Source organism: Salmo salar, chromosome 12 (genome assembly GCF_965601325.2).
Source record: "Salmo salar chromosome 12, fSalSal1, whole genome shotgun sequence".
In the NCBI taxonomy this organism is placed as follows: Eukaryota; Metazoa; Chordata; class Actinopteri; order Salmoniformes; family Salmonidae; genus Salmo; species Salmo salar.
Window position 1 is genome coordinate 65,910,337 of NC_138302.1, and position 18,545 is coordinate 65,928,881.

The window sequence follows — 18,545 nt, forward strand, 5'->3', positions numbered from 1 at the left end:
ATCCAACACGCACCTACAAAGCAGCATTGCCCTTTCATTGGTATATTTGCGACCATTACAGGATTACAAGATTCTGCTTCAAACCAGATTGGACCATAAATTGACTATATTAATGCTTATATTGACTGAAATGAAAAAGAATAATGAGAATGACTGGACTTCCCAAGGCGACCTAAAGTGTTGATTTAAAAAACGGAAACAAGTTGTTGCCCACCTGATCGGTAGCGGTCATCCCTGGTCCCTCCGCTGCGGTGCGGTCGCCGAGAGCGACGATCACGGTAGCGGGAAGAGGAGCTGGGGGGAGGAGCCTGGGTGTGAGCATTGGCATGGGTGGAGCCAGAGGCGTTGCTAGGACCAGGAGCCTGGGCATCATAGGCAGGGGGGGGGGCTTCCACTGGGGAGTACAAAATAATAGTAGATGACTAGGAGACAAATAGACAGTACACAAAGTATATAGTATATACAGTGCATTCAGACCCATTCACTTTTTCCACATCTTGTTATAATTATTATTCTAAAATGGATTTAATTATATTTTTTCCTCATCAATACCCCATAATGAGAAAGCGAAAACAGCTTTTCAGATTTTGTTTTGCAAAAAAAAATTAAAATAAAAATACCTTATTTACATAAGTATTCTGACACTTTGCTATTAGAGTTCGAAATTGAGCTCAGGTGCATCCAGTTTCCATTGATCATTCATGAGATGTTTCTACAACTTGATTGGAGTCCACCTGTGGTAAATTCAATTGATTGGATATTTATTTGTATTTTTCTATTTAACCTTTATTTAACTAGGCAAGCCAGTTAAGAACAAATTCTTATTTACAATGACGGCTACACCGTCCAACCCCGGACAACGCTGGGCCATTTGTGCGCCACCCTATGGGACTCCCAATCACGGCCGGTTGTGATACAGCACACACTTTTCTATATAAAGGTCCAACAGCTGACAGCGTATGTCAGAGCAAAAACCAAGCCATGAGCCTATCGAATGGTGCAGTGGTCTAAGCTACTGCATCGTAGTGCTTGAGGCATCACTACAGACCCGGATTCGATCCCAGGCTGTGTTATAGCCGGCCGTGACCGGGAGACCTATGAGGCAGCGCATAATTGGCCAAGCGTCGGCTGGGTTATGGGAGGGTTTGGCCGGCCAGGATTTCCTTGTCCCATCGCGCTCTAGCGACTCCTTGTGCCGGGCGCCTGCAGCTGACTTCGGTCACCAGCTGGACGGTGTTTCCTCCGACATATTGGTGTGGCTGGCTTGCGGGTTAAGCGAACAGTGCGTCAAGAAGCAGTGGGCTTGGCAGGGTTGTGTTTCGGAGGATGCATGGCTCTCGACCTTCACCTCTCCCGAGTCCGTAGGTGAGTTGCAGCGATGGGACAAGACTGTAACTACCAATTGGATATCATGAAATTGGGGAGACAAAGGGGTAAAAGTACAACAAATAAAATGATACAAATGAATAAATAAAACAAGCCATGAGGTCGACGGAATTGTCCGTAGACAGGATTGTGTCAAGGCACAGATCTGGGGGAGGGTACCAAAACATGTCTGCAGCATTGAAGGTCCCCAAAAACACAGTGGCCTCCATCATTCTTAAATGGAAGAAGTTTGGAACCATCAAGACTCTTCCTACAGCTGGCCGCCCGGCCAAACTGAGCAATTGGTTGGCCCATGGCTTGGTTTTAGCTCTGACATGCACGGTCAACTGTGGGACCTTATATAGACAGGTGTGTGCCTTTCCAAATCATGTCCAATAAATTCAATTTACCACAGGTGGACTCCAATCAAGTTGTAGAAACATCTCAAGGATGATCAATGGAAATAGGATGCACCTGAGCTCAATTTTGAGTCTAATAGCAAAGGGTCTGAGTACTTATGTAAATAAGGTGTTTGGTCAGGGAGATGACCAAGAATGTGATGGTCACTCTGACAGAGCTCCAGAGTTCCTCTGTGGAGATGGAAGAACCTTCCAGAAGGACAACCATCTCTGTAGCCCTCCACCAATCAGGCCTTTATGGTAGAGTGGCCAGACGAAAGCCACTCCTCAGTAAAAAGCACATGACAGCCCACTTGGAGTTTGCCAAAAGGCACCTAAAGGACTCTCAGACCATGAGAAACAAGATTCTCTGGTCTGATGACACCAAAATGTTACTATTTGGCCTGAATGCCAAGCGTCACGTCTAGAGGAAACCAGGCACCGCTCATCACCTGGCCAATACCATCCTGGCCAATACCATCCAATACCAATACCATCCCCCTGGGGTTGTGCCGTGGCGGAGATCTTTGTGGGCTATACTCGTTCTTGTCCCAGGACGGTAAGTTAGTGGTTGAAGTTATCCCTCTAGCGGTGTGGGGGCTGTGCTTTGGCAAAGTGGGTGGGGTTATAACCTGCCTGTTTGGCCCTGTCCAGGGGTATCGTCGGACGGGGCCACAGTGTCTCCCGACCCCTCCTGTCTCAGCCTCCAGTATTTATGCTGCAGTAGTTTATGTGTTGGGGGGCTAGGGACAGTCTGTTATATCTAGAGTATTTCTCCTGTCTTATCCGGTGTCCTGTGTAAATTTAAGTATCCTCTCTCTAATTCTCTCTCGCTTTCTCTCTCGGAGGACCTGAACCCTAGGACCATGCCTCAGGACCACCTGGCTGATGACTCCTTGCTGTCCCCAGTCCACCTGGCCGTGCTGCTGCTCCAGTTTCAACTGTTCTGCCTGCGACTATGGAACCCTGACCTGTTCACCGGACGTGCTACCTGTCCCAGACCTGCTGTTTTCATCTCTCTAGAGAGAGCAGGAGCGGTAGAGATACTCTCAATGATTGGCTATGAAAAGCCAACTGACATTTACTCCTGGGGTGCAGACCTGTTGCACCCTCGACAACTACTGTGATTATTATTTTTTGACCTTGCTGGTCATCTATGAACATTTGAACATCTTGGCCATGTTCTGTTATAATCTCCACCCGGCACAGCCAGAAGAGGATTGGCCACCCCTCATAGCCTGGTTCCTCTCTAGGTTTCTTCCTAGGTCCTGGCCTTTCTAGGGAGTTTTTCCTAGCCACCGTGCTTCTACACCTGCATTGCTTGCTGTTTGGGGTTTTAGGCTGGGTTTCTGTACAGCACTTTGATATATCAGCTGATGTAAGAAGGGCTTTATAAATACATTTAATTGATTTGATTGATTGATCCTTACAGTGAAGCATGGCAGCATCATGCTGTGGGGATGTTTTTCAGCGGCAGGGACTGGAAGAATAGTCAGGATCGAGGGAAAGATGAACGGAGCAAAGTACAGAGAGATCATTGACAAAAACATGCTCCAGAGCGCGCAGGACCTCAGACTGGAGACGAAGGTTCACCTTCCAACAGGACAGTGACACTAAGCACACGGCCAAGACAACGCAGGAGTGGCTTAGGGACAAGTCTCTGAACGTCCTTGAGTGGCCCAGCAAGAGCCCGGACTTGAACCCGATCGAACATCTGGAGAGACATGAAAATAGCTGTGCAGCGACGCTCCCCATCCAACCTAAGAGCTTGAGAGGATCTGAAGAGAAGAATAGGAGAAACTCCCCAAATAGAGGTGTGCCATGTTAATGTGATATTTCATTTATTTTTTTCATACATTTGCAAAAATGTATAAAAACCTGTTTTTCCTTTGTCATTATGGGGTATTGTGTGTAGATTGATGAGGGAAAAAAACAACTAAAGAGTAAAGCTCTGTCACTCTGTCATTTTCCTGGATACAAACATAAAAAGAGTTCAGAACTCTCTAGGCTTCCACTTCTTCCCTCTCCTACTAAGGCCCTTGGGATATGACCCTTGACCTGACCTCTAAGTGACTTAATCCTCACAAGATGAAGAGAATATTGCTGCCTCTCAAATAGAGATTCATAATCACAATCTTCAACTCACAATCTTACAAAATGTCATTAGGATGTGCATGTGCTTTTACATCATACTGCATTTTCAACAAAATGTTAAAGATGTTTCTAAAAGGGTTCCGTCTAACCATAATAGAACATCATGACTAGGGATATTTTGTAAAGGGACAGAACATTGTAAACAAGGGAGCAGCTTTGCTCATCGCCGAGAAATGCTATCTGAAATTGTTAATATTTACAGACAATCAACCCAGAAAGGAAGTGAGCGAATAAAGAGGGAAGTAGAGAGGATAATGCGCCAATCAGAGTTCAAAAACGTGTATGCATATGCACAGCAGTGTTCTGGAATATTGGACTGTTGGCTTTTATGCATTTCAAATTCTCAGCGCGGCTCAACCAATTTATCCAACCGTCACCCCCATTCAAATGAACAGAAGACACGTACGCAGAGCCGTGCTGGTTGGGAATTTTGGGGAGGTGCGCGGTGTTGGGCTGTGCGTCGGTGGTCTCAGAGCCGCGTAGCTATGTCACAATGGGCCGCTGGACTATCGTGTCTCTGCATTCGTGGACTGGAGTCTGGAGACACTTTAGTGACCGGAGCTACCACTGTGAGGCAGCAGTGAGCACCAAGCAGATTCGACCATGTTTCTTCATCTTCTTGATGGAGGAGAGAAAAATAATCCTTATGACGAATTTTGTAAATAATCTAAAATCAAACAAAAACAGTAGTTGAATATTGAAGGTATGTTCTCATAGGCCTGAGTGGCATTATGGGGAGATGTTGTATCCAGGATAAGGTCAATCAAATCACATTTTATTGGTCATGTAGACAGTTTAGCAGATGCTATAGCGGGTGCAGCGAAATGCTTGTTTGTTTCTCACCTGGTGTATGAATAAAGAAGGGAAGCAGAAGTTTAGTCCTTTTCTTCTCATATCCCTTCTGTGTGATATCACCTGAGAAAAGAAGAGAACATTGGTCAGTGACGTGATCAAACAGACATACAACATACACAGATACTAATTCAGCAGGCTGTACATATACATAGGCTACTGTCTGCATCAAACCTACAGTGGTCAAACAGACTCAGTTGAACAAAAATGAGCAGTGTGTTCTTTATGTAAAGAGCAAGTGCTATTTATTCATTTTGTTAACTTATTCCTCAGAAAAGTTACTGTAGTACACACACAGAGGCAGAAACAAACACAATGTCCAACTTTGATGAAGAAATACTAGAATATTCTGACCAAACAGTTTAAGGATTACAGAGTAAGTGGTTTTCTTTTCATGTCTGAAATCTTCAGACATTTGGGGGAAATATCTACAATGATACCTTGATGGCAATTTTTTTTACTCTTTTTGCCTCCTCTCTGTGGATTACATAGGAAGAATTCCAATGCAAATGTTATTATGTAAGAAATTTGTCATCAGTATTTTCGAATGGCACCGGACCACCCATACACCCTGAAACTAATGCAAAAAGGCAAACCGGGGATAGAAACATAATTGAACTGACTGTAGTTGGATTCCCAACTCCCACATCAGACCTTGGCAACCCTGGTAATAACCCTCTATCCTAAACAAGGTGTGGTGTATTACCTGTTCAAACACAGGCCTTTTATAAGTCACTCCCATTTGAGACAGAGAGTGAGAGTATGAGAGTGTGAGAGAGAGTGTGAGAGAGTGTGAGAGAGAGTGTGAGAGAGTGAGAGAGAGTGAGAGAGAGTGAGAGAGAGAGTGAGAGTGAGAGTGTGAGAGAGTGAGAGTGAGAGTGAGAGAGAGAGAGAGACACACAAGGGACGAGAGGGACGAGAGGGAGGGAGACGGAGGGATTAAGCAAATTAAAGAAGGAATGAAAAGAGGGAGAAGGAAAGACAACAGAGATGACCAGAAAACAGTGATAGATTAAAGTAGCTAGCTACTAGTGTCAAGTGCTTAGCGGCAGTGCTCTGGCGGAGAGAAGGACGGATGGAAAGACATGTGAGCTGGATGATGAAAGTGTTGGTGTGACTCCAGTGACAGGATGAAAGGAGGAAGTGGAGGAAGAGAGTGAACTAAATATGGAGACACATGGATGCCAGAGCAGGATGGGATGAATCAGAGATATACACAAGAGAATGAGGGGGAGGACAGAGGAGGAGAAATAAGATAGAGGAATAATATGGAGGAGGAGAAAGAGACAGGGGGGAGAAGAGGAGAGTTAGGGGAGGAAAGGAGGGGTACACAGAGGTGGATGAGTGCTGAGTTGGTGTGATGGCAGGTCATAGTGAGCTTGTGTCTCAGTCAGCTCTCTACTTTCTCTCTTTTTCTCACTCTCTCACCCGACCTAGCTATCTGCCTGAGAATCTGGCCTTGAAGCAGAGCAGTCTCTCTGCCAACCGCCTCCGTAAGCACTGACGCCACGCACACACACACACACCCCCCCCCATCTGGAATGCATTCCCCTCGCCATCACCCCTGGTGAACACAGATGATAAATATGTCCTCCCTCAAGCCCCCTGTCCTACCTACCCCCTCTCCCTGAACCATGGGAGCCAGCCAGGCACTATCTGACCCCTACTGGGCCCACCACTGTGAGCAAAACCTAGCCAACATTAAAACTGCTGTTATCATCATCATTATCACCACCACCATCATCATCTGAGTTCAATTTGAATGAGGCCTGTTAGATCTGGAGGAGAGGAGTATTAGCTGCCTCATTGAAAATCTGCACCGTACACCCCAATCTCACCACTTCACATAAGGTCTGCCTACTCAAGGTGCAACATAGGGGGCCAAAGTCCAGTCAAACAGAAAGCCACTACTCTAGCTGGGACTAAGACAGCTGTCAGGGTGAATGGAACTACACATTTATTCTAACAAGTAAACCAAAGCAGCAATAGTCCAAGGGCCTCTCTGGCAAACAGAGGAACGCTTAAGGAATTAACAGCTGTTGAACGAACCCCTGACTGCCCTGCCTCCAAATCAACTCCGTCCAACTTGGTCCGTTATTGAAACATTATATCACAGGTGCTGCTGAGTCTGAGATTACGTTCCAAAAACGGTTAGATAATGAACAATGGTTTCCTGTGTCTGATGCTTCACCCAATCAGAACGGGTGATCTGTTTATCTGAGGCCAGAGATGAGATTCCTCCTTGGTCGTATCATCTGGGAAAGCTCTCAGTGGGCAGCGAACCGAAACCCAGATTACAAATTAGAAGCTTGCCTGAAGACACACACAGGCAGGAAAAGCCAAGGTGAGGTTTAGATGTTCTAGTTGTGCCAGTCACCTTCTATAGGGATTCTATAGGACTAAAGCGATTAGAGGAGGGTTTCCCCCTGAAAAGACAGTACGCAAACACTCTACATAATGTACACATATGTTTGGACTCATCCACAAGATCATTTTGGACACAGATACCGATTCACGCTCACACCCACTCAGATTGTCACATCTACCACAGTGAAATAAATAATTACTATCCCCATTGGGCATGGAGTCAAGGACAGTGTGTTGTTAACGCAACTCCCCAGTGCTGTGGGTCACAGCATACGCGAGATACAGCGGCATTATACAAAACACACTGTCTGTTCACGTTAGCAGGTTAGTTAATATAATAATAATATAAATAATATACAGTATCAGTCAAAAGTTTGGACACGCCTACTCATTCCAGGGTTTTTCTTTATTTTTACTATTTTCTGCAACCAGATGGGATGGCGTGACAACATCATGAAGCTGGTTGAGAGAATGCCAAGCGTGTGCAAAGCTGTCATCAAGGCAAAGGGTGGCTACTTTGAAGAATCTATAATATTAAATATATTTGTTTAACACTTTTTTGGTTACTACATGATTCCATATGTGTTATTTCATAGTTTTGATATCTTCACTATTATTCTACAAAGGTAGAAAATAGTAAAAATAAAGAAAAACACTTGAATGAGTAGGTGTGTCCAAACTTTTGTATGCCACTTAGACGCTTTTATCCAAAGTGACTTACAGTCATGCGTGCATACATTTTACGTATGTACGGGTGGTCCCGGGAATCGAACCCATCTCAACGATGTACTACCTGATCTACAGAGGACCACACTGAGCTACAGAGGACCACACTGAGCTACAGAGGACCACACTGAGCTACAAAGGACCACACTGAGCTACAAAGGACCACACTGAGCTACAAAGGACCACACTGAGATACAGGACTATTCAGTATTTACTCCCTACTGAATACACTCACACTCAGAAACAGAGTTAGTCTTTTTTTTAAAGACAAGGATGGGAACAAGCTAACACTACCATAAGTAATGCATGAACAGTACAGTTGGCCTGGCTTACTCACACAACTTATTTTTAGCTCATGTGAGCAGACTGTTCCACTGAAGAGGGAAGAGGGATGTGGATGGGGGTGGGGCGACTGGGGCAAACCGTTCTCAAAGTAAACACTATTCCATCTGGGTGATTTCAGATTGATCTCTTTATTTTCTTGATGGCGCCAAAAAAAGCTACATCCCTGCAACACCAACTCCACACTGCCCTATCCCAGCTGGGCAAAAGGAATACCTATGTAATAATGCAGGTCATTGACTATAGCTCAGCATTCAACACCATAGTCCCCTCCAAGCTAATCATCAAGCTCAGGACCCTGGGACTGAACACATCCCTCTGCAACTGGATCCTGGATTTCCTGATGATGGGGCTGTAGTGGAGCGTGTCGAGAGCTTCAAGTTCCTTAGTGTCCACATCGCTAAGGAATTAACATGGTCCGCACACACCCAGAGGGAACGACAGAAGGCGCTACAGAGGGTGGTAAGTACATCACTGGAGCTGAGCTCCCTGCCATCCAGGACCTCTATACCAGGCGGTGTCAGAGGAAGGCCTCAAAAATTGTCCAAGACTCCAGCCACCTAAGCCATAGACTGTTCTCTCTGCTACTGCATGGCAAGCGGTACCAGTGCACCAAGTCTGGAACAAACAGGACCCTGAACAGCTTCTACCCCCAAGCCATAAGACTGCTAAACAAGACTGCTAAAAATAGCTAATCAAATGGCTACCTGCATTTACCTTTTTTTCATTTAATAGTACCCGCAAAACATCAGTCTCAACGTCAACACTAAGGAGGCAAATCAGGGATGCTGGCCTTCTAGGCAGAGTTGCAAAGAAAAAGCCATTTCTCAGAATGGCCAATAAAAAGAAAAGTTTAAGATGGGCAAAAGAACACAGACACTGGACATAGGAACTCTGCCTAGAAGGCCAGCATCCCAGATTCCCCTCTTCGCTGTTGACGTTGAGACTGGTGTTTTGCGGGTACTATTTATTGAAGCTGCCAGTTGAGGACTTGTGAGGCGTCTGTTTCTCAAACTAGACGCTCTAATGTACTTGTCGTCTTGCTCAGTTGTACACCGGGGCCTCCGCTCCTCTTTATATTCTGGTTAGAGCCAGTTTGCACTGTTCTGTGAAGGGAGTAGTACACAGCGTTGGGTTTTCTAATGATCAACTAGCCTTTTAAAATGATAAACTTGGATTAGCTAACACAACGTGCCATTGGAACACAGGAGTGATAGTTGCTGATAATGTGCTTCTGCACGCCTATGTAGATATTCCATAAAAAAATCTGCCGTTAACTGCTACAATAGTCATTTACAACATTAACAACGTCTACACTGTATTTCTGACCAATTTGATGTTATTTTAATGGACAAAAAAAATTGCTTTTCTTTCAAAAACAAGGACATTTCATTCAAGGGTTTTTCTTTATTTTTACTATTTTCTACATTTTCAACAAATTATATGACAATGTTGATAACTGTTTGGTTTGTTATCAAATATCTTAAGTGTTTGTTTGTAGAGTGATTCAATGGGTTTCAGAATAGTAGTTCCTGCTTGTGACCAGACAATATCTCTGATGTAGGAAGAGCATAGCATAGAGGGAGAATGTGTGACATAAAAACAAGTCTACCTGAAATCATGTCACAGTAGGCAGAGGCTTAACCTCACTGATATGTGTGACGACCCTCCCACTCTGTCTGCCGAATTCTTTCTCTTTGCTCTTGTTTTCCTTAATAGGATGTCGGTGGGCGGAGCCGGGAGGGTCGTCAGCGAAATGGGGCACACCTGGGCTCGGGTGTGTCCCGGGATAAATACACCTCTTCCCCATTTATTGAGGAGACTCTCTCCATGCAAACACACTGATAGAGTTTGGTTGTGACATTTTTTTGTGGCCGGTTTGTTTGTTTGTTTGTTTGTTTGTTTGTTTGTTTGTTTGTTTGTTTGTTTGTTTGTTTGTTTGTTTGTTTGTTTGTTTGTTTGGGCACCTTTCAACACCCCTCGCTGTCACATTTATACACGCAAATACTCACTTACACTACTGATTACTGACTACACACACCATTGTTAATTCTATTTAGTTTACTACAGTTAATAAATATATTTTGTTATTCTTTATCTCCACTTTGTCTCCCTTTTTGTTACGAACTTCGAGCCGGTTCGTGACATATGATAGAGGTGATGAGTTGGAACCAGGAAACAGGATGACATATGGTCCTCCCACTCTTCCTCTGCAGCACCCTACATGCACTGATGTGTATTCTGTCTGTGCGTGTGTGTGCTCAGCCATGCTATTTAAAGCTGATGGAAATACTCCATAAGGCGATCAGAGGGAGCATGTTCAAGATTACAATGTTTCATATCGTTCCAAGACCTAATGATTTTAACGGGATTTTCTTTACCTGAAATTTGGCTATGGTTGCTGGGCTAACTGTTTGGTATTTTGTACAACATCTGAGCGATGATGGTTTGAGTGTAGCGCATGTGTGTTAGGGCTGGGCGATATGGCCAAAAAATCATATCACAGTATTCTTCCATTTTTTGACGGTTTGATAGTATTTATATTTTTGAATAAAAGTTCTAAATTTGCTTTCTGAGTAGTGCGTGGCCCTCCTGTGGCAACACATACATTCAAAGTGATTTCAAATGGGTATTTCTCCATTCTGATTGTTTTAAACTGTTCAATTCAACTTTTTTTTAAATACTGCATTTCCTTCAATTTATGCATTTCTTACAGTCATTTCAGACACAGCGGTTGGAACCAAAAATCAAAAATCTGGACTCATCAGACCAAAGGACAGATTTCCATCGGTCTAATGTCCATTGTTCGTGTTTCTTGGCCCAAGCAAGTCTCTTCTTCTTATTGGTGTACTTTAGTAGTGGTTTCTTTCCAGCAATCGACCATGAAGGCCTGATTCACGCAGTATCCTCTGAACAGTTGATGTTGAGATGCGTCTGTTACTTGAACTCTGTGAAACATTTATTTGGGCTGCAATTTCTGAGGCTGGTAACTCTAATGAACTTATCCTCTGCAGCAGAGGTAACTCTGGGTCTTCCTTTCCTGTGGCGGTTACTCATGAGAGCCAGTTTCATCAAAGCCCTTGATGGTTTTTGCGACTGCACAATTGTCCGCATTGACTGACCTTCATGACTTAAAGTAATGATGGACTGTCGTTTTTCTTTGTTTATTTGAGCTGTTCTTGCCATAATATGGACTTGGTCTTTTGCCAAATAGGGCTATTTTCTGTATACCACCCCTACCTTGTCAAAACACAACTGATTAGCTCAAACGCATTAACCTGTTGTGGTATAATATGCATATAATTAGTAGATTTGGATAGAAAACTCTCTAAAGTTTCTAAAACTGTTTGAATGGTGTCTGTGAGTATAACAGAACTCATATGGCAAGCCAAAACCTGAGAAGATTCCATACAGGAAGTGCCCTGTCTGACAATTTGTTGTCCTTCTGTAGCATCTCTATCGAAAATACAGCATCTGTGCTGTAACGTGACATTTTCTAAGGCTTCCACTGGCTCTCTAAAGCCGCCAGAAAGTGGAATGGGGTGTCTGCTGTCTCTGGGCAAAGTACAACAGCTCTGTTTGTAAGTGGTCAGCCTGGGGACAGTGAGACTGAGATGCGCGTTCACGAGACTTCTCCATTTTTTTTTCTTTCAGCCTTTGAATGAATACAACGTTGCCCGGTTGGAATATTATTGCTGTTTTACGAGAAAAGTAGCATAAAAATTGATTTTAAACAGCGTTTGACATGCTTCTAAGTACGGTAATGGAATATTTTGAATTTCTTTGTCACGAAATGCGCTTGTGCGTCACTGATTGGATAGTGACCTGAACGCATGAACAAATCGTCAGTATTTGGATATAACTATGGATTATTTCGAACCAAAACAACATTTGTTGTTGAAGTAGAAGTCCTGGGAGTGCATTCTGACGAAGAACAGCAAAGGTAATCCAATTTTTCTAATAGTAATTCTGAGTTTAGTGAGCCCCAAACTTGGTGGGTGTCAAATTAGCTAGCCATGATGGCCGAGCTATGTACTCAGAATATTGCAAAATGTGCTTTCGCCGAAAAGCTATTTTAAAATCGGACACAGCGATTGCATAAAGGAGTTCTGTATCTATAATTCTTAAAATAATTGTTATGTATTTTGTCAACGTTTATCGTGAGTAATTTAGTAAATTCACCAGAAGTTTTCGGTAGGTATGCTAGTTCTGAACATCACATGCTAATGTGAAAAGCTGGTTTTTGATATAAATATGAACTTGATTGAACAAAACATGCATGTATTGTATAACATAATGTCCTAGGAGTGTCATCTGATGAAGATCATCAAAGGTTAGTGCTGTGGTTTGGGTTTATGTGACATATATTTGTAAGTAGCTCTGGATAAGAGCGTCTGCTAAATGACGTAAATGTAAATGTAAATATATGCTTGCTTGGAAAATGGCTGTGTGATTATTTGTGTCTATGTACTCTCCTAACATAATCTAATGTTTTGTTTTCTCTGTAAAGCCTTTTGGAAATCGGACAACGTGGTTCGATTCAGGAGAAGTGTATCTATAAAATGGGGTAAAATAGTCCTATGTTTGAGAACTTGAATTATGACATTTTGTGGTTTTAAATTTGGCGCTCTGATTTGTCACTGGCTGTTGAATAGTGTGGGACAATTTCGTCCCACCTCCCCTAGAGGGGTTAAGGAAAGAAATTCCACAAAACAACTATTGCTAAAAACTCTAACCTCAAAAGATTGGACATTGGAACATTAGTTTTGAAATCCAAACGTTTGGAATGGTCGGGGGGTATTTAAAGAATAATCCTGTCAAATATTTATTATTTTGTGATGTCATTAAGGATGGTATAACTAAACAACTGTATCTATGAGGGTGTACACTTTCCAGTTATCAGGTTTGCATCTAAATATTGTACGAAATAAAGTATTAAGTATAAGAATACTTTTGAAAAGATAAATGTGACTTTATCCCTCTAAATGAGAATTGTTTTTCATATAGACTTTTGCTCAGTCGGTAACCACGCCCAAGTGGGCACAGACATTGTGTCAACGTGATGGAACCGCCCTCCAAGGCGAGTGTTTATAAGTACTTGCTGAAGAATTAACATATCAGACCAGAGAACATGAGGACTAGTCCACAAATGGTTTAAAACTACCAGACCGGAAAATAGTAAGACCCTCTGAAACTCTCGGGTGAAGAAGATAAAGGCTACACCGGAACATTCAGTCTGCAGCTGTTTAAATACTGGTAGTCTAGTAAACTCAACCAAAAACCATGGCGTGTGTAACATTTGAAGGATCCAGTCTAACGAACCGAGGGAAGAACAAGTCCCTGTGAACACTCCGTGGTACACCTCTGAACTATCCAATCTAATGAACACTCCGAGACAAAGAAGCATACAACCACAAAGGACTTTGTGACATCTGGATGACAAACCAGAGTCTTACACCCCTTGATAACTTCCCATAGAACATCGAGTTCAACAGAGAAAGACATCTACACGTAAAATATGTTGCATTTCTTTTCTGAATGAGCGGTCATTCATGTGCAAAGTATTCATATTCCCATGAGCATAACTTTTACATGTATGTACGATAAGTTGACTCTGTCTCTCCCTACATGCCCCTCCCTTTCCATTGTGTAACCAAACGGTCATGTTTTTGTTAGTGCACTAGGGACTTTAGTCATTGTATTATGCTAGTAATCAATAACCTATACTGTGTGTGTTTATGTATTTATGTGTGATTATTTAGTTAGTAAATAAATAATTAAGCCAATTTGTGTATCGCCGATTCATCACTTAGGCTAGGGTTCGTGCAGATTTACGAGGTCAACGACGTTCAGAATGAGACTGATATGAGGAAATGATCGGTTGATGACTGGTACGATATCGATATTTTCTGAAATATTCTTGAGGTAATTCTGGAAACGGTAACTCATTAAACAAACTTTTCCCGTGGTGCCCCAGATTCCTAATGATTTAATTGTTACATGATTAACCTCTTGACGGTCGCCTAGGATAGGGGGCGCCACAGCGCATTTTGAAAAAAATGTGTGCCCATTTTAAAAGGCCTACTACTCAAACTCAGAAGCTAGGATATGCATATAATTAATACTTGTGGATAGAAAACACCCTAAAGTTTCTAAAACTGTTTGAATGGTGTCTGTGAGTATAACAGAACTCATATGGCAGTCAAAACCCCGAAACAGATCGAAACAGGAAGTGGAATTCTGAATTGCTGACTCAACTTCATCACGTTGCCTATTAGTCACACCGTGAGCTATGGTTCATTGAGCACTTCCTATTGCTTCCACTAGATGTCCCCAGTCTTTACAAAGTGATTTGAGTCTCCTACTGTGAAAACTGACAGAATGACACGCTGTGGAACGTGGTCACACGGAGAGGGCCATCACCATTATGACGCCGGCGCCCCTAGCTACCCTCCCCTTTCGAAACGTTTTGAAACACAATGCAATCGTCCCCCTCGAATCTTATTGGAGCTCTGGTTGAAAAAGGCCCTAAAGATTTATGTTATACAACGTTTGACATGTTTGAAAGAACCTAAATAAGAAAAAAATGCATTTTGTTGAAAGAGTAGCCCCGCGCACGTCGGAACTTTTGGTGCAGCCTTCAGAACGCGCTAACAACAACAAGCTAATGGAACATAAAGGATGAACTTTTTCGAACGAAAATACATTTGTTGTGGACCTGGGATTCCTGGAAGTGCCTAAGGATGAAGCTAATCAAAGGTAAGGGATTATTGACAATAGTATACAAGACTAGATTTGATATGCGATTGTTCCAAGATGGCGCTGACCTGTATTGCTAGCCTATTGTTCTGAGTATCGCATCCCCTTTTATCGTAAAGTGTGATTACCCAGTAAAGTTATTTTTAAATCTGGCATTACAGGTGCTTTCAAGAGATATTCATCTATAAATCTTAGAATGACAATATTACATTTTAAAAATGTTTTCGGATAGTAATTTAGTAAATTGTAGCGCTGTTTCATCGGATGCATTTGAGGGAAAATAGTTAGTCAACGTTACGCACCGATGTAAAATGCTGTTTTTATATATAAATATGAACTTTATCGAACAAAAGAATGCATGTATTGTGTAACATGATGTCCTAGGTGTGTCATCTGATGAAGATTGTCAAAGGTTAGTGCTGCATTTAGCTATTTTTTGGTTATTTGTGATGCATGTGGTTGGTTGGAAAATGGCTATGTGGCTACTTTTATGATATACTCCTCTAACATAATCTAATGTTTTGCTTTTGCTGTAAAGCCTTTTTGAAATCGGACAACGTGGTTCGATTCAGGAGAGGTGTATCTATAAAACGATATAATTTGAAAAAAAAATTGAAAAAAAAAAAGTATTACATTTTGTTATGCTAATGGCGCTAGGGTTTTTCGCTGGATGTCCGAGGCCGCACAGGGGTTAATTTAAAATCGGGTAATAATTAAACGCTAGGTAATTATTTGATAAATAGCATGTCATCACATTAATGATAGTCACGTCACAAGGCACACCTGTTATTTAAATGAATTCCAGGTGACTACCTCATGAAGCTGGTTGAGAGAATGCCAAGCGTGGGCGAAACTGTCATCAAGGCAAAGGGTGGCTCCTTTGAAGAATCTAAAATATAATATATATTTTGATTTGTTTAACCTGTTAGGGCTAGGGGGCAGTATTGACACAGCCGGATAAAAAACGTACCCGATTTAATCTGGTTACTACTCCTGCCCAGTAACTAGAATATGCATATAATTATTGGCTTTGGATAGAAAACACCCTAAATTTTTAAAAACTGTTTGAATGGTGTCTGAGTATAACAGAACTCATATAGCAGGCCAAAACCTGAGAAGATTCCATGCAGGAAGTGGCCTGTCTGACAAGATGTGTTTCATCTAGGCTGTTTTTATTGAAGACTTAGGATCTTTGCTCTAACGTGACACTTCCTACGGCTCCCATAGGCTCTCAGAGCCCGGGAAAAAGCTGAACGATATCGAGGCAGGCTCTGGCTGAAACACTTTATCGCGTTTGGCAAGTGGCCGTTCAGAGTACTGTGGGCTTAGGCGCGTGCCCGAGTCGACCGAATGCTTTATTTTTTTTTTGTCTGTTTACCTAAATGCAGATTCCCGGTCGGAATATTATCGCTTTTTTACGAGAAAAATGGCATAAAAATTGATTTTAAACAGCGGTTGACATGCTTCGAAGTACGGTAATGGAATATTTAGAATTTTTTTGTCACGAATTGCGCCATGCTCGTAACCCTTATTTACCCTTTCGGATAGTGTCTTGAACGCACGAACAAAACGCCGCTGTTTGTATATAACTATGGATTATTTCGAACCAAAACAACATTTGTTGTTGAAGTAGAAGTCCTGGGAGTGCATTCTGATGAAGACAGCAAAGGTAATAACATTTTTCTTATAGTAAATCTGACTTTGATGAGTGCTAAACTTGCTGGGTGTCTAAATAGCTAGCCCTGTGATGCCGGGCTATCTACTGAGAATATTGCAAAATGTGCTTTCACCGAAAAGCTATTTTAAAATCGGACATATCGAGTGCATAGAGGAGTTCTGTATCTATAATTCTTAAAATAATTGTTATGCTTTTTGTGAACGTTTATCGTGAGTAATTTAGTAAATTCACCGGCAGTGTTCGGTGGGAATGCTTGTCACATGCTAGTCACATGCTAATGTAAAAAGCTGGTTTTTGATATAAATATGAACTTGATTGAACAAAACATGCATGTATTGTATAACATAATGTCCTAGGGTTGTCATCTGATGAAGATCATCAAAGGTTAGTGCTACATTTAGCTGTGGTTTGGGTTTATGTGACATTATATGCTAGCTTGAAAAATGGGTGTCTGATTATTTCTGGCTGGGTACACTGCTGACATAATCTAATGTTTTGCTTTCGTTGTAAAGCCTTTTTGAAATCGGACAGTGTGGTTAGATTAACGAGAGTCTTATCTTTAAAATGGTGTAAAATAGTCATATGTTTGAAAAATTGAAGGTTTTGCATTTCTAAGGTTTTTGAATAACGCGCCACGGGATTGCACTGGCTGTTACGTAGGTGGGACGATTTGGTGCCACCTAGCCCAGAGAGGTTAACACTTTTTCGTTACTGCATGATTCAATGTGTTATTTCATAGTTTTGATGTCTTCACTATTATTCTACAATGCAGAAGAAAATTGTAAAAATAAAGAAAAACCCTGGAATGACTAGGTGTGTCCAAACTTTTGACTGATACTGTAAATAATAATGAGCACTTTGAATACAGTGTTGTTTGACATAACAATGAATGAAAATGCCAGGGAGGAGTTATTGTGACAGGGTAGGAACCAAAGTGATGGTCAGTGTTTCTTTCCTAGGGGACCCTAGGAAAGAAATGTTCTCCAGTGTTCTCCAGTGTAATCTTCTGTTTCTTCATGTAGCCAACATATTCATGCTTCGCCTGTTCCTCTTTGATTTAGAAGATACTTTTGCAAAAATAACATGCTGATTTAGGCCTACACCAGCACTGGTATCAGGCTGTATTTGCCAGCTACGTTTGCCCTGACTCAGTACATATATTAGCTAGCTAGCCAGCTAACTAGCAATTAGCATTAGTGCCTAACACGATTTAGCTAAAACTTGCTAGGAAAATACAAACTAGCTGTTTGCAGATACAATAAACTAAGTGTAGTAATAGAACGCTTGTGGATTTATATTAAGAAGCAAAGTGGAAACAACATCGTTGTCATCAACATTGTGCATGTGCTGCATTGACCATACAGACTGAATGCAAGTGTCTTGTGGTCAAGCAACAACAAATGCGCTCCTTGAGTGACAGGGCTGGGGCTAGGTCTGTGTGGAAAGCAGTATGGAGAGAGAGAGCGGAGATGGATGACTCAAGTCGAGTTGTGAACTAGAAAACTGGACGTTACACACGGCATATCACTTTTAACAAACCAATCATTCAACTACCGTTATAGAAGGTAAACTAAAAACGGTCCGTGCATCAACACCAGTATGTAGTAAAATACATGATACTGCCCAGCCCTGTGTTGAGTCTGGGAGAGCTAAGGAGGGAACTAGGGAAGCACCGATATTACATTTTTGGCTGATACAGATATCCAATATTTTCCTTGACAAAAAAAAACGATACAGATAAACTATATTTAAAGTTTTAGCGGCCATTTAAGCATTCTAGTACAGTTAAATAGCTAAAACACACACATGGACACAGCGGTCTAAGGTACTGCATCTCAGTGCAAGAGGCGTCACTACAGTCCCTGGTTCGAAATCAGGCTGTATCACATCCGGCAGTGATTGGG

At 42.1% G+C, this 18,545-nt stretch overlaps 1 protein-coding gene across 4 annotated transcripts in view; it reads right to left on the reverse strand.

The window, feature by feature from the left end:
- Positions 1 to 18,545, reverse strand: part of LOC106565592 (disco-interacting protein 2 homolog B-A) — an 80,364-nt gene that overhangs the window by 36,647 nt on the left and 25,172 nt on the right. For all 4 annotated transcript variants that reach the window (XM_045691640.2, XM_082959234.1, XM_014132884.3 and 1 more), the window contains exons 2-3: positions 4,761 to 4,832; positions 215 to 394 (exon numbers count right to left, since the gene is read on the reverse strand). In XM_045691640.2, coding sequence (XP_045547596.1) covers positions 215 to 394; positions 4,761 to 4,832 — 252 coding nt within the window. The remainder of the gene's footprint in view (positions 1 to 214; positions 395 to 4,760; positions 4,833 to 18,545) is intronic.